Source organism: Rhincodon typus, chromosome 48 (genome assembly GCF_021869965.1).
Source record: "Rhincodon typus isolate 14 chromosome 48, sRhiTyp1.1, whole genome shotgun sequence".
Lineage (NCBI taxonomy): Eukaryota > Metazoa > Chordata > Chondrichthyes > Orectolobiformes > Rhincodontidae > Rhincodon > Rhincodon typus.
In genome coordinates, this window is record NC_063379.1 from 2,281,487 (window position 1) to 2,298,538 (window position 17,052).

Below are 17,052 nucleotides of genomic sequence, written 5' to 3' on the forward strand. Positions count from 1 at the left end.
AGCGGTCATGCCTGACAAATCTGTTCGAATTCTCTGAGGTAGTAACAAGCAAGTTAGACAGACGATAGCCAGTCGATGTGAAGGCATTTGACAAGGTAGGCTGCTCAATAAGATAAGTGCCCATGGCGTTAGGGCCAAGGTACTAGCACAGATAGAGGATTGGTTGACTGACAGAAGGCAGATAGTAGGGATAAAGGGGTCTTTTTGAGGATGGCAGCTGGTGACTAATGGAGTTCTGCAGGGGTCAGAGTTGGGACCACAACTATTCACATTGTACATTAACAATCTGGATGAAGGAATTGTTGCCAAACATTGTTGCTAAATTCACAGATAACACAAGATATGTGGAGGCACATTAGTGTTGAGGAAGCAGAGAAGATGCAAAGGACTTGGACAGACTAACAGAGTGGGTAAAGAGGTGATAGATGGAATATAATGTGGGAAAGTGTGAAGTTATGCACTTTGGGAGGAATAATAGAGGCGTGGACTATTTTCTAAAAGAGGAAAGGCTATGGAAATCTGAAGCACAAAGGGACTTGGGAGTTCCAGTTCAAGATTCTTTCAGAGTTAACATACAGGTTCATTTGGCAGTTATGAAGGCAAATGCAATGTTAAAAATTCATTTCAAGACAACTGGAGTACAAGACCAGAGCTGTACTGCTGAGGCTGTATAAGGCCCTGGTCAGATCGTATTTGGAATATTGTGGCAGTTTTGGGCCCAATATCTGAGGAAGGATGCGCTGGCTTCAGAGGGTGCCCAGAGCAAATTTTTCAAGAATGATTCTGTGGATGAATGGCTTGTATATGAGGAGCAGATGAGGACTCTGGCTCTATACTTGATGGAGTTTAGAAGGATGAGGAGGGATCTGATTGAAACTTACAGAGTATGGAGTGGTCTGATAGAGCGGAAAAGATTTTTCCACCAGTTGGACAGGCTAGGGCCCGAGGGCACAGCCTAGAGTGAAGGGGCAACTCTTTAGGCCTGAGATGAGAAGGAATTTCTTAAGCCAGAGGGTGGTGAATCTGTGGAACTTATTGCTGCAGTGGCTGCGGAAGCCAAGTCATTGAGTGTATGTAAGACAGAGATAGATAGGTTTTTGATTAGTAAGGAGATCAAGGGTTAGTGGTAGAAGACGGGGTTGAGGAAAATGGGGTTGAGAAACTTATCAGCCATGATCAAATTGTGGAGCAGACTCAACGGGGAAAATAGCCCAATTCTGCTCCTATCTTATGGTCTTATGAACATCATTGGTGAAGTCAGCATTTGTTTCCCATTCCTAATTGTCCCATAAGAAGGTGGTGGTGAGTTGCTTTCCCAAACCACTGCAGTCCACTGTGCTATTAGGCAGGGCAAGTTCTAGGATTTCCAACAATGAAGGAGCAGGGACGCAGTTCTAATTAGGATCGGATGTGTGTTACAGAGAAAACAGGCAGAAGTAGGCCATTTGGCCCATTAATCCTGCTCTGCCTTTCAGTATGATCACAGCTGATCCTTTATGTCAATGCTCTCTCCCCATGCCCCTTGACATCTTTAGTTTCTAGAAATCTGTTTATTTCTTTCTTGAATACATCTGTGATTTGACATTCACAGCAATATGCAATGGAGAATTCCACAGGTTCACCACTCTCTAAATGAAGAAATTTGTCTTCTTCTCCAAAATGACCTATCCTATATCCTAAGGAAATCAACAATCTGGTTAGTCTTGTCAGAATCCTATATATTTCAATGACATCCCTCTCATTTTTCTAAACCACAATCAGTGCGGGCTCCATCGACATAATCTCTCCTATTCTAGGATTCAGTCTGGTTAATCTTTTCTGCCCTGTCTACGGCAGGTACATTTTCATTCTTAGCTAATAAGCCAAAAATTGCACACAACCATCCAGGTATGATCTCACCAAGGTCCTGTACAGTTGAAAGACATCCCTGCTGCTGTACTCAAATCCTTTTGCAATAAAGGTGAACACACCAGTTGCCTCCCTGTCTGCTTGCTGCACCTTTTTGCCTGCTTTCAGTGACTGGTGTAAAACAACACACAACTTCCCAAAACACATTTCCCAATCTATCACCGTTTAAATAATGCTCTGCTAATGTTTTTCTTACCAAAGTGGATCACTTCTCAGTTATCCACCTTGTACTGTTGAGTCATGGATGTCTACTCACTCATCCTGACTAAATCACCTGAAGCCTCTTTACTTCCTCCTCACCGCTCTCAATTCCTCCTAATTTTCTAACATCAGCAATTGTGGAAATGTTACATTCGATTCCCTCTTCCAAATCATTGATAACTATGGTAAATAGCGGGGGCTATTTCCTGAAATGCTCCCACCCTTTCATTTCCTGTCTTATTGCTGTTTCAGGAATGTTATTTGTATCCTTGATAGCGAAGACTGATACAAAATAGCTGTTCAATTCTATTAACCGTTTCCTTACCTTGCATTATTACTTCTGCATTCTGACTTTCTATAGGACTAATGCTCATTCTGATAACTCTTTCTTCTTTAAATACTTACAGAAATACTTACTAATTGTTTTTATACTTCTGGTCAGCTTTATCTTGGACTCTATTTTTCCCTCTTTATTACTTCTTGTTCAATCCTCGTTTTTTTTTATATTCTATATAATCTTCAGACCTGGCACCAGTCTTTGCACTATTATATGGTTCTACTTTAAGTTTGATAGTATAACATTTCTAGTTAATATCTGATGCTGTATCCATCCCTTAGAATTTTACTCATTCATTGAAATTTATCTATTCTGTATACTCTAAAATATCCCTAAAAATGCCTGCTATGTTCTAAGAAACTATTCTGAAAACATTCTATGAACTGTCATCTAGGCTACCTTTGCCCCATACGACTTTTCAAGTCTATACATAGATTATAACAAGCCATAATTATCACTGTGCCCTTCCGAAATGGTCTCATTATCGATTCCTTTGTACATTGCATGGCTACTGTTAGTTGGGCAGTACACCACTCCTACAAGTGATTCCTTTTCTTTATCATTTCTCATTTCTAACCTAATTGTTTCTACTTCTTGGTTTCCTGAACTTAGGTCATCCCTCTCTACTGTTTTATTATCACTAACTAATACAGCCACCACTCCACCTTTATCTACTTTCCTGTCCTTCTTAATTGTCCTGTATCCTTCAAGAGTCAGGACTTATTTCATGTCATGTTGCAGCCATATTTCTGTAATGGCTACCAGATAATATTTATTCATTCCTATTTGCATTTTCAGTTCATCATTTTGTTGCCTGTTCTTGTGGAGTGAGGAACCTTTTGTTTCTGCTTTTCCACAGGACAAAACAGCCCACACTACAAGGAAAGGTAGGAAAACTGCCAAAGGATCCCATTCTGGCCATCCTCACCCCTACGGGCTAAGTCAGTAGCACAGCCACTGAAGGGTTAATGGTCTAATGCAAACATGACGGAGCCAAAGGTAGCCATGGAGGATGGTGTTCATATGTCCAACAACGTACAAGCATCGACCTGAAAAATCAGTTGATTCTGGGGCTTCATGTTTGTAAAGTCCAAATCCCCCTCCTCTCTCCATTCTCTTCCCCATGTCAACCATATTAACAAAGAGTTGTGGTCCCTGGTGCATACTTGACCACAAATGATGGAAGCAAAAAAGGGGCTTCAGAGTGTTCAATGTCATACCATGCCTCTGCCATGACATTTTCACCCATGATATTTCTTCTCAGTCCAGAAGGCAGCCGGCTGTTGACAGCAGAGATAGCTGAGACAGCAGAAAGCTGCTGATATTCTACAGGATATAGTCACCCTGGCTCAGACAGCAGAGAAGTCCATCCAGGCCAAGAAGGCTGCCATTTCACTCTCACCTGTGTATGTAGCCTCATGCAAAGACTGGCATGGACAGCCAAATCAATCAAACTAGTCAGTTAGCAGAGTTTCATACCATCTCCTTGTCCATGATCTATTTTTAGCAGCATCCCCTCAATACTACTCCAACAGCATAATGCTAACTATATATACTGCAATGGCAGGGTCAGCCTGAATTTTACTATCAAGTTTTGAAGTGGAAATTTAACACAGCTTAATCAGTGAACAGAAGTATGGCTGACCTGGAAGTAGAAGATAGTCATCGTTGTTTATGTAGCAATATACAAAGACATACCTTCACCAGCACTGTGTCACAAGCCTAGGGAAGGTTGTCCGGAGAGGATTATATTAGCATAAGTTACAGATCTCAGAGCAGAGACCATATATTAATTAAATACTTACGCCTGTAGTACCTCTGGAATATATTAAATGAACTGTCAAGGATCCCGCTACCACATACTGCAAAAGAGAAACAAATTATTGTTATCTGGCACGCACATTTCACCAAAAGCAGTTCCAGCATTTCATCTAATAAAAGCAGGATATTTGAGAGCTTTGTGGCAAGGTCTGTAAAGTAATTTCAACCAAAGCTAAAGTGACAATTTAGGCAGATCCTGTTCTCACGAAGAGATTCAGATCTAGAAACACACCATAATTCATCCAGAGACACCCAACAGAGAAACACTAATCTAACCTAGAGAAATATCTTGAGACACAATTGAGATACTTATGTAATCTATAGAGAGAGTATTTACAGACATACATATACTATCTGCAGAGACATTTACAAACATACATATACTATCTGCAGAGACACAACATTGAGATTCTGAACAAATCTAGACAAAGGTAGACACCAAAGAAAGAGTCTGATCTAATCTAGAGTGACACAATACAGAGGTACTGATCCAACCTAGACAGAGACAATAGAGAGACAATGATCTACCCTGGAGAAACACAATAGACATATACTAATCTAATCTAGAGAGATATAATACAGAGACACTGATCTACTTTGAAGAGGCATAGTAGAGAGATATTAATCCAATCTAGAGTGACACAATAAAGAGATATTGATCCAATTTACAGTGATAATTCTGAGGGACAGAATTAATCTGCACTTGGAGAAGCAGGGTTAATCAAGAACACGCAGCATAGTTTCATTAAGGGGATGTCAGGTCTGACCAACTTGACAATTTTTCAAAGAACATGCCTGATCAACGTGACTGAATTTTTCAAACAGGTATTAGGAGAAGGTGATGGCATAATGGTGTTATTGTTGGATTGCTATTCCAGAAACCCAGGTAATATTCTGGGGACCTGGGTTCAAATCCCACCATGGCAGATGGTCGAATTTGAATTCAATTAAGTGTCTAATGATTAAACTGTAAAATCTATTGGCAGCATGGTGGCTCAGTGGTTAGCACTGTGGCCTCACAGCGCCAGAAATCCGGGTTTGCTTCCACCCTCAGTCTGTGTGGAGTTTGCAGATTCTCCCCGTGTCTGCATGGGTTTTGTCTGGGTGCTCCGGTTTCCTCACACAGTCCAATAATGTGCAAGCAATACCGACTGTCCATGCTAAATTGCCCACAGTGTTCAGGGATATGTAGCTCAAGTGGGTTATAAGGAATGGGTCTGGCTGGATGCTCTGAGGGTCGGCCTGGACTTGTTGGGCCGAGGGGCCTGTTTCCGCACTGTAGGGATTCTATGTAACCAGGTGTATAGATGACAGCAATGTATTCAATGTCATCTACTTGGACTTCAGCAAGCTTTTGTTAAGGTCTCGCATGGAAGAGTGGTGGTGAAGGTAAGAGTCCATGGGATCTAAGGAAACTTGGCAAATTGGATAGGGAATTGGGTGAGCGGCAGGAAGCAGACAGCGATGGTTGAGGGGTGTTTTTGTGCCTAGAAGCCCGTCTATATCCACCTGCAATCTAAGGCTATCCTCCTCACTATTTACCACCCCACCAATTTTTGTATCATCAGTGAACTTACAGATCCATTGTCCTACATTCAGATCTTAATCATATATAAACCACAAAAACAAGAACCCCAACACTGACCCCTATAGGGGTCCACTGGACACAAACTTCCAACTATAGACACTGTAGATACTGATCTAGAGAGTCACTTTGAAGGTATTCTGATCTAACCCAGAGATCTTGATTTGGACTACACGTGACTCCAGGCCCACAGCAATGTGGTTGACTCTTAACTGCCCTCTGGGATGGGCAATAAATGCTGGCCTAGCCAGCGATGCATTCATCCTGTGAACGAATTAAAAAAATTCCGAAACAGAGATGTTGATTCAATCTGGATCTAATCTAGACAGTGACACTATTGAGTGATACTGATTATAATATATTTCAGTGAGAGAGACCATAGTGAGATACTGATCCAATGTTGTGGGATACTGATTAAGACATACTGATTTTGTGAGAAACTCCATAGAGATGCAGGTCTAATTTAGAGAGACACAATAGATAGACACAGATCTAATCTAGAGAAACACCACTGAAATATGATGATCTTACTTAGAAAGGGACACCAAACAAAGACTGATCTAATTAGAGACAGCATTGAGAGATATTGATCTAAACTAGAGAGATACAATAAGAGGAATATATGTCTAATGCAGTGAAAGAAAACAATACAGAAGTACTAATCTAATCTATAGGAACACCACAGAGAGACACTGATCTGATTTAGAGAAACACCATATGGACATCTAATTTACGGAGAGGTAATTTGGGGACTCTGACCTATCTCCAGAGACAGAGAGAGAGAGAAAGAGAGAGACCATAGTGAGATACTGCTCTAATCTAAAGATATTGGTGCAATCTGCAAGGAGTCACCACGTTGTAAGCCAAGTGTGATCCAACTGAGCCAGACTGTGATTATTTTACATTCAGTGGTTTGGTAGTATAGCACTTGAGTATTGCTGAAAAATGGCATGTATTGTCAAAGTTTTTCTTTTACATTAAACTCATCAGAACACTAACAAGTTTATCAATGGAAAGGGGGAATCATATTTCATACTGTATCAGAATGACAGTGCTGGTTGGTTGGCAAGGGACTCTCAAGGTATTGACAGTGTCAAGGTGTTGCGACGGTGAATGCGTAATTTAGATAATGGCTAACAGTTAACTGCCAAGCTATGCCATAGCAACATGAATGGTGTTTGATGTTAACAGAAAACTCCCATGAAGTCAAAAAACATGTTTTGCCTATTAGGTAAATGAGCAGTGTGATATATGAATTTCAGTGCCTTTGTATGTAGGCTGTATAGCTCAAAGATTGGTGGACTGTATGAAACAGCATGCCCTGTCAGCGGTTCTCAACAGGCAAGGTGCAGGCCGTGTCCAATCAACTTGTGCTGCAAAACTCAAAACAGTGGACAACATTAGATGTGATTTCGTGATGGGCTTATTTAACAAATTATGGCCAGATTGCACTAAGAATTACGGTGATAATCAATTTAAGACTTAAAAACATAGAACTACGGATGCTGGAAATCTGAAATAAAAACAGAAATAGTTGGAAAAATTCTGTTCTGAACTGAAGGGTCACTGGAGCCGAAATATTGACTCTACGTTCTCTCCACAAATGCTGTCAGATCTGCTGAGTTTTTCCAGCTAGCTGTTTGTTACCAATTTAAGATTTTCAGTTGGGCTCACAAAGTGGAGAACTTATGTACACTGGAAACAACATATATTAATACTTGGGCCCTTGTTTTTTGCAGACATAGTCAAAATTTTGAGCCTGTTTCAATTTACCAAAATAGATGACATCCATTTTCCAGTTTGTATTTCAAATCACTGCCTTGACTAATAATTCAACCTGACTGGTTTAAATTTAAACAAAGCTCAGCAGTTAGCTCAGAGTCACAGGTAGACAGGGTAGTGAAGAGAGCATTTGGTACACTTGCCTATATTGGTCAGTGGATTGAGTACATGTGTTGGGATATCATGTTGTGGCTGTACAGGACATTGCACACGCCACTTTTGGAATACTGCATTCAATTTCATCTCCCTGCTATGGGAAAGATGTTGTTCAACTTGAATGGGTGCAGAAAAGATTCACAAGGATGTTGTGGGGGTTGGAGGGTTTAAGCTATAGGGAGAGGCTGAATAGCTGGGGCTTTTTTCCCTGGAGACTGAGGGGTGGCATTACAGAGGTTTCTAAATTATGGGGCATAGATAGGATGAATAGTCAAGGTATTTTCCCCAGGGTAGGAGAGTCCAAAACTAGAGGGCATAGATTTAAGGTGATAGGGGAAAGATATAAGAAGGAACCAAGGGGCAACTTTTTCACGCAGAGGGTGGTGTGTGTATAGAATGAGCTGCCAGAGGAAGTGGTGGAGGCTGGTACAATCACAACATTTAAAAGGCATCTGGATGGGTACTTGAATAGGAAGGGTTTAGAAGGATATGGGCCAAATGCTGGCAAATGGGGCTAGATTAATTTAGGATATCTGATCGGCATGGATGAGTGAGATCGAAGGGACTGCTTCTGTGCTGTACAAATCTATGTTTCTATAATTGCTAGACATCAACTAACTGGCGCATTCTCCATGGCAATGCTTCTATCGATCAGTCCACGTGCCAATCATTTTTCATACTGTATTAAACTCTTTTTCATACAGTATAAAATGTTGCTTCCCCTTTACAGTGGTGTTCTGCCAAATATTTTATGAGTGCAAGATGAGAAGCTTCAACAAAACGTTTCTTTATTCAGCAACATTTTATATTAATGACCATCATTCTTGAATTTTATTCATAAGACATCCAGCTCATTCCATGTCCTCTCTAAGAAACACCCTTAAATATTTCTAATTACCTCTCCCAGGTGTGGGAGGTGAGAATTTCATAGTTTCCCTGTCTCTCCCCATTATCTTCTCATATTAGGTTTAGTTGCAATTTTTGGAACAAACTTACCCAAAATCCTGTAAACCAGGGGGCTCCAATAATTGCAGGGAACGAATAGCTTTCCGCAAAAATCAGTGGAATGCCAAACATCATCTCAATCATTCCAATCATGATCTCAATGGCCTACAGTTGGCACATGTTTGCAGAGAAAGAAAAAGATCAGAATGAACAGTTACGAGATGTAGACTATCTACAGCACAAAACTGATGTCAGAAAATGACTAATAACCACTACCAACAGTGCAGAAAGTAGACAAAATACTAATTGAATGAGCCCCAAGATCTTGAGATGGGATGCTGCACCACAAAGAGATACAGGTACAATACAGTTCTAATTAGCAATCCTACTATTTGGAGAAACGTCATCAGTTCCGGGCACTGATAATCAGAAAAGGTATACTATTTCTTCATGCAAGCTGCATGAATTCATCACAAAGGTGTTGGGGCTAAAAGAGCATCTACCTCTGCATAAATCAGTCCTCTCTACTTTGAGTTTGGAAGATTAATGTATTTTGTAATGATTTAAAAAAGCGGAGGGTCACTACTAGTGATAGAATAAATAGAGAAAAATTACTTTCTCTGTTGGGACTGGGCTGGGGAAGTTGATCAAGGTGGAGGAACAGTTCATAAGAAGGGGCCTTGCTTTTAAAATGTGACATTTAAAAAGTCCCCCTAGCCCAGCCTTATCCCATGTCAGGTCCTCCCCCTCCTCCTCCCCCACTCCCTGATCTAACCTGTCCATCTTCCTACTCACTTATCTGCTCCACTCTTCCCAATGACCAATCACAATAACCCCCTACCTGCACCAACCTACCACCATCCCACTTATCTTTCCCCCAGCCACACCGTGCCCGCCCCCATTAACTTCTGGGCTCCCTCCCCCTCCCAGTCCTGATGAAGGGTTTTAGCCCGAAATTTTGACTTTCCTGCTCCTCGGATGCTCCATTACATATTTAGTTAGATTGTACTGAAATGGAATGGAAAGTGAGGAATACAGAACTGTGGTCTCTCCCTCTCCTCCATCTCACTGATTGAAACAATATGGAAAAAGCAGTATTCCCGCTGCTTAAATAAGCAGCACTCCCTTAATACTGACACTCTAACAATGTAACACCTCCACAGTAGTGACCCTCCAACATTGTAGTGCTCCCTTTCTATTGTAGTACTTCCTCTGTAGTGCCTCTGACAATGCAGTGTTCACTTAGTACTAACCCTCCCAACAAAGGGTCACTTGCTTGATGTAATTTCCATTACTTTTCTGAGAACATATATTTGGGAAAAAGAACAGAGGCAGAAGGATCTCAATGCTTACACCCAAATCTCTTAACTCCGTATGTACTTGCTCCATTAAGCTTAAATGAGACATTTTGTAACGCGACATACTGATCCATGACATGCGATGTTTATGCATGTCGTGAAGCTTTGGTTGATTGGGCCTCCTAGGCACAGGTTTGGGTTGCATCCGAACAGTTGAGGCTGTTTGCTTAGACTTTTGAGTAAACAAAGTCTGGCTCCTCTCAGGCATTTTTGCTGAAGGTCTCACTTTAGTTATTCGCAATTTACTGGAGAATTAACTGCATGTGGATTTGTCTCTTTGAAAGATAATTAGGAGATCCTGAGCAAAACATAAACAAAAGAAATGCAATGTTATCCAGAAATGCTAAGGGCACATACTAATATGAAAAAGTCGTTCTTTGAGGGAAACCCACATTTTGCTGCAATGCGCACACGTGAGGTAGTAGGTTTCAGCTGTGGTGCCTACCATTCAGACTCACAGCTGAGCGGATATCAGGCACAATCTAATTATATAGAACATTCCAGAAGAGATAGTTTCGAAAGCTGGGGAGATTTGGGTGAAGTCACAGGTTTGAGGTCTGACAGAGATTTTAAACAGATATTGTGTCATAAGAATGATAACTAGTGCCTGAGGTACTACATGTCAGAATTGTGTGGTGAGTGGAGACAAAGGTCATTCAGTCCAGGCTGTCTATGCCAAGACTTTGATAGAGTTACCGCTCAATTCTACTCCTCTACTCTTGGTGAAGTGACGAGGCGCTGGGGGTGGGAGAATAAAATATGTTGGCATGATTATAATCCATTGAAGGACAGAAAGCAAAGGTTTAATTTTTGGGATGGCAGGACGTAACTGGTGAACTGGGTCCGTGCTGCTTACAATTAACATGTACAACATGGATATGAAAGGACCAGCTGAAAAATAGCCAAATTTGCTGGGTGATGCAAGGTTGGAGTGCAAGCTACAAAGACGACAAAAAGTGGGCACCAAGCTACACTGTTCAGTGAGAGGACAAGGTGGTGACATGGATTGAAATATTCAAATAGGAATTTCCAACATTGGAATATGAAGATTGGAAAAGCAGAATAACTTTTAAATTAAGGTTACGAATGAATAAATGCCATATTTAGAACTATTTGGGTATCCTTATAAATGCGTCACACAAAGTTAAAGTGTAAATACTTCAAGCAATCAGGAAAGCAAGTGGTATAGCCGACTTTATTCAGGGATTGGGGTAAAAGAATAAGGATATCTTGCTGCAATTATATATGGTTTTGGTGATCAGAAACCCAGAATACTGATAGTTTGGTCTACTTCCAAGGGAGTGTGTCAGTATTTACAGGGGCTCCCTGTAGAACACAATAGCATTTAAAGGGGGTTCCTCGGAAGCATGTCAGTACTATATTTGCCAAGAATCCTAGGGAAGTGTGTCGGTATTTAAAGTGGTCCCCGAGGGAGTGTGTCAGATTTTACTGGGGAGGTCTCGGAATGTCAGTATTTACAAGGATTCCACAGTGAGTATGCCCTATTTACAGCGGGTGCCCAAAGTGTGCATTAGTGTTTTGTGTGATGATATACAAAAGCTACATTTCATTGATGTTCAGGGATGGAAGGGCTGTCCTACGAGGACACATTGAGCAGGATAAGCCAATATTGTCTAGGGTTCAGGAGAATGAGAAGTGATCTAATTGAAATTCTTCAAAGGTTTGATAGGGCAGATGCTGAGAGGCAGCTTCCCCCAGCTTGGGAGTCTAGAACTAAGGGGAAGAGGAGTCACAGTCTCAGAATACTCAGTGACTGAGCATCTCCCTCAGAAATGTAAGAAATCCAAAAATTCAAAATCTTTTGAAGGAACTTATATCTCATTCCTGATGCTTATAAGATGATAAGGTACAGAATATGTGTGGATAGAGTTGAGGAGCCACAAAGGAGAAAAGACCCTGATGGGAGTTACTTAATGGTCTCCTAGCAGTAGTCAGACGTGGGGCTGAAAACAAATCACGAGATAGAAAAAGCATGTAAGACAGACTCCACGACAATATTCATGGGGTACTTCAACATGCAGAAAATCAAGTTGGTAGTGGATTCCAAGAAAAAGAATTTGTGAAATGTCAATGAGATAGGTTTTTTTGGAGCACGTTATGGTACAGCCGATGAGGGAACAGGCAATTCTGGATTTGGTGACATGTAATGAACCCCTAGCGGGACCATAATATGATAGAATTCACCCTCCAGTTAAGAGGGAGAAGCTAAAATCAGATGGAACAGTATTACACTTGAGTAAAAGCAACTACAATGAGCAAGGAGGTAGCCAGAGTTGATTGGAAGGGGAGCCTAGCAGGAAAGATGGTAGAGCAGCAATGGCAGGAGTTTCTGGAGGTCATTCAGGAGGCACAGCAGAAACTCATCCCAAGGAAAGAAAGAGGAAATATACTAATGGCAGGAAAAGGCAACCATGGCTGACAAGAGAAGTTAGGGACAGCAGAAAAGCAAAAGAATATGCCAAAGACAATGGAAAGCCAGAAGACTGGTCAGCCTTTAAAAACTAGTAGAGGACAACTTGAAAAGCAATAAGGGAGGGGAACATGAAATATGAGGATAAGCAAGCTAGTAATATAAAAGGAGATTGCAAGGTAAGACAGAGGCATGAGTGGACATCGGACAGCTGGAAAATGAGGCTGGTGAAGAAGTAATGGGGAACAAAGAAATGGCAGAAGAACTGAATAGGTAGTATCAGTTTTCACCATGGAAGACACCAGTGACGTACCTGAATTTTAAGACAGTCAGAGGGTAAAGGTGAGTGTAGGGTCCATCACTAAGGAGGTGCTGAGAAAACTGGAAGGTCTGAAGGTGGATAGATCAGCTGGACTGGAAAGACTTCACCACAGGGTTCTGAAGGAGATAGCTGAGGAGACTGTGGAGACATTGACAGTGATATTTTAGGAATTGCTGGAGTCAGGGAGAGTCCCAGAGGACTGGAAAATGGCTAATATAAAGCCCCATTTAAGAAGGGAGAAATGCAGGAGAAATTATAATCTGTTTAGCCTGACCTTGGCTGTTGATAAGACTTTATAGTCCACTATCAAGTAAAACCGGTAAAATAGGGGTGAGTTAGCATGGCTTCATCACAGGGCGGTCATGCCTGACAAATCTGCTAAAATTCTTTGAGGTGGTAACAAGAAAGTCAGACATGCCAATGGACATGATTTACTTGGATTTCCAGAAGGATTGTGACAAGGTGCCGTACTAGACAGTGCTAAATAGGAGCCCAGAATGTTAGAAGCGAGATACTGGCATGGATAGAGGACTGGCTGGATGATAGTAGGTGGAGATTTGGGATAAAAGGAGCTTTTTCTGGATGGCAGCCAGTGACTAATGACGTTCTGCAGGGGTTGGTGTTGGGACAACGATTCACGTTAAACATAAATGATCTGGCCAAAGGAACTGAAGGCATTATTGCTAAATTTGCAGCTGACATAAAGAAGGGACAGGTAATTAGCGTTGAGGAAGCTGAGAAGTTGCAGAAAAACTTGTACGAGCTAGGCGAGTGGGCAGATCGAATATAATGTGGGAAAGTGTGACAATATGCACTTTGAATAAAGGCGGAGATTATTTTTTAAATGGGTAAAGGTTTCAGAAATCTGAAGCACAAAGTGACTTAGAAGTTCCAGTTCAGGATTCTCTTCAAGTTAACATGCAGTTTCAGTTGGCAGTTAGGAAGGAAAATGCAATGCTAGCATTAATTTTGAGAGGGCTAGAATATAAGAGCAGGGGTGTACTGCTGAGGCTACATAAGGCTCTGGTCAGATTGTGCTTGAATACTGTGAGCAGTATCGGGCCACATATTTAAGGATGGATATCCTGGCCTTGGAGGCTTCCAGAGGAGTTTTACAAGAATGATCCCAGGAATTAATTGTTTGTCATTTGAGGTGCAGGTGAGGACTCTGGATCTGTACCTGATGGAGTTCAGAAGGATGTGACAGATTTCATTCAAACTTACAAGCGACTGAGAGACCTGGATATAATGGACGATAAGAAGATGTTTCCACTAGGACAGAGTAGGACCTGAGGGAACAACCTCTGTGAAAGAACTGAGAAGTGAAGAACTTTCTTCAGCTGAAGGGTGTTGAATCTGTGGAACTCATTGCTGCAGAAGTCTATGGAGGCCCAGTCATTCAGTGTCTTTAAGACAGAAATAGCTAGGTTCTTGTTTAGTAAGCAGATCAAAAGTTACAGGGAGAGAGCAGGGGATAGAATTTGGAAACATTTACCAGCCATGATCGAATGATGGAGCAGACTCGATGAGCCAAATGCCCTAATTCTGCTCCTATACCTTATGGACGTATCCTCATCAGAAGGAATGACTCACACAAAAGCTAGGAGGCATTCTGTGCAAGATGTAAAAACTGGACACTATTGCAACAGGAGGGAGGCACACCAAGGGCTAGGGAGATCAGAAATATAGTCAAAGTCAGATTTTTTTTCGAATAAACAGGAAGGATATGAGGGAATAGACCTGCTGGCAGGTAAAAGAGGCAAAAGGGAGTAAGCTGCAACAAGAACAGTGTCAATGAGGAGCACAAATTGTGCCTGTAGAAATGCTGAAACAGAAACCGAGAAAGCAGGTACACTAACAAGTCAGGAAGTACCATGAAAAGAACAGCCCATGTGTGGGAGCTGAGTTCACACCAATTATTTTTCATCAATCTTTAGCCTTGCACTTCACCTCTCCCTCACCACATAAACCTTTCATATCCTTTCCCTCGTCTCTACCCCCGCACTCCCTTCTCTTTTCTGCCATTTCCTTACCTAACCCTTTCCCCATCACCTCCTTTCCTTTTTGTTGTTCCACACTGTAACCCATACTTCTAATTCTATATTTTTGCTTCTCTCTCAGACCATCTCCTGGCCTGTCTCCCTTTGGCTTTACCCCCTCCCCTCATTTCAACAGCCCTCGTTCTCCCTCCATTCCTTCTCCTATCCCCCAGAACCTCTGCTCTTCCCCTAGATTCTCCTTTACCATTTACTCCTACTTTCTGATTCCATTTCATCCCTTATTCTCTTTCCCTTTTCTCACTTCCACCATTCCTTTCTTCCCTCCTTCCCCATATTGTTTCTTGCTATCTGCTCCAGAATGTCTCCTTCACTTCTCAATTACTCCCTTCTTTTAGCACCTCTTTTTCTAGTTTGCTATCCACAGGCACTTCCACTCCCTTCCTGGTAACCACTTGCTGCCCATCTTTCTGAACCCCGTCTCCTCTCCTGACCCCCTTTTCTACAAAATGTTTACTCCTCTCCTTCAATTTCTCTATTATGTTTCATTGCCCCACTTGCCATTCCCTTAACCAATTCATTCTCTTTACTCGCAACCATTTCCTCCCAGTTTTCTTCTAACCCCCTCCTCCTCCATTTCTCCTAATCATCTGCCATTACAGTCTTTTGCCCTTCCATTTCACTCACTTCCTCCCTCTCCATTTTATCTCCTTTACCGCTCATTTTATTTCTTTGCCTTTCTGCCTCATTTTATCACCCATTCCCATTTTGTTTCACAATTTTCCCTCCCTCATTTACCCACATCTTCACCTCCCTCATTTACCCACATCTTCACCTCTTCATTTTCCCTCTCCCTCCACTTTACCTACCTTTGCCAATGCATTACTGTCCCCCTCTCACCCTCCAAATTTGTCCAGTCCCCATACCATTTTACATCTGACTCTACTTCCAATTTACCCTTTCCCGCTCCCTATTTGAAATGGCTTCTCTCCCCATTAAACCCTTTCCTGTCCCTATTTACTTTTCTCCCTTACTGGTTTAACTCCCAATGCCCTCCCATTTAAGCCCATTCTGCTTCACTCCCTCATGTGACCTTTTTTCTTAGCTTTTAACACCGTTCTCTCCATTTCACCTCCATCCATCATTTTCCTCACTCTCCCATTTTAACCACCTTGCAGCCACCATTTGATCCCATCACCTAATTTACCTCTTGTCTGCTTCCCCCATGTTACTCCCTTCCCCAATGTCAAACCCACCCAAGTGCTATAACCCTCCCCTCCCACCTTGTTCCACACTTTTCTCCTATGTCTCTCCTATTCACTGGCTCCATGTTACACTCCAGCCTCACATTACAGCCCCTCCTTCTCCAAAGTTATCAGCGATACCCACTCAAACATCATCATGCTTGTGACCCCCTACACCACATTATCCCCCGTGAAAACTGCTTCCTCTGTCACTGCCACTTCCCTCCAATGTTGACCGTCTCCCCCTCAGTCAGGCTAACCACCAACCCTCACGGCAACCACCTTCCCCATTGACCCCTTCTCCATTTTACATCCTCTTGTTTCCCCATGACACATTTGCTGCCTCCTCACTTTGATACTTACCCTCATTTGCACCCTCTCTTATTCTTTTACCCCTCCTTCACATTGACATCGCTCCCACTATGGCCAACTTGCCCTCAGTTGACATTGTAACTCCATGACCTTTGACCCTTGCGCCAAGCACTACTACCACCACTGCATTTCCCTCCCCTTTTCAACACGCCCCCTTGACTCAGGTTTGACCCCCCTGTACCACGTGCCCCATTTAGCCCCAAATCCCTCGTTTAACCCCTCCACCTAAAATCCGCCAATAACTTTAAACGCCTCCCCCACCTTGAGCCCAACCGCCGCCCACTCGCCGCCTCCCCCGGCTCCCCACGCCGACAACCGCTTCACCACGTGGCTTTTCCTTTTCAAACCGACACCCCGCGCCCGCGTTCCAAACCGCCGCCCGGGCCCAGGGCGCATGCGCGGGAACTGCCCGCAGCGCCACGCCCAAAGCCACCACACGACCACGCCTCCAGCGCGAGCCCCGCCTCTCCAACCGCCGACCGCTCGCGCCACCCCCGGCACAGAGCGACGGTGCGGGGGGGCGGGGCTTACAGGTTTGGGGAGAGGCTGGGGGAGGTTACAGAGATAGGGAGGGGGTTACAGAGATAGGGAGG

General features: G+C 42.7%; 1 protein-coding gene across 4 annotated transcripts in view; it reads right to left on the minus strand.

Moving 5' to 3' along the window:
• The window catches only part of LOC125488057 (membrane-spanning 4-domains subfamily A member 18-like), a 48,588-nt gene extending 31,791 nt beyond the window's left edge, over positions 1-16,797 (minus strand). For 2 of the 4 annotated variants that reach the window (XM_048620857.1, XM_048620859.1), the window contains exons 1-4: positions 16,451-16,556; positions 10,089-10,391; positions 8,787-8,900; positions 4,252-4,308 (exon numbers count right to left, since the gene is read on the minus strand). In XM_048620857.1, coding sequence (XP_048476814.1) covers positions 4,252-4,308; positions 8,787-8,900; positions 10,089-10,301 — 384 coding nt within the window. In that variant the 5' untranslated portion in view covers positions 10,302-10,391; positions 16,451-16,556. Of the gene's footprint in view, positions 1-4,251; positions 4,309-8,786; positions 8,901-10,088; positions 10,392-16,450; positions 16,557-16,720 lie in introns of those variants that run through there. The other 2 variants (XM_048620858.1, XM_048620860.1) reach the window with 2 other exon arrangements.
• Between the last annotated feature and the right edge of the window lie 255 nt (positions 16,798-17,052).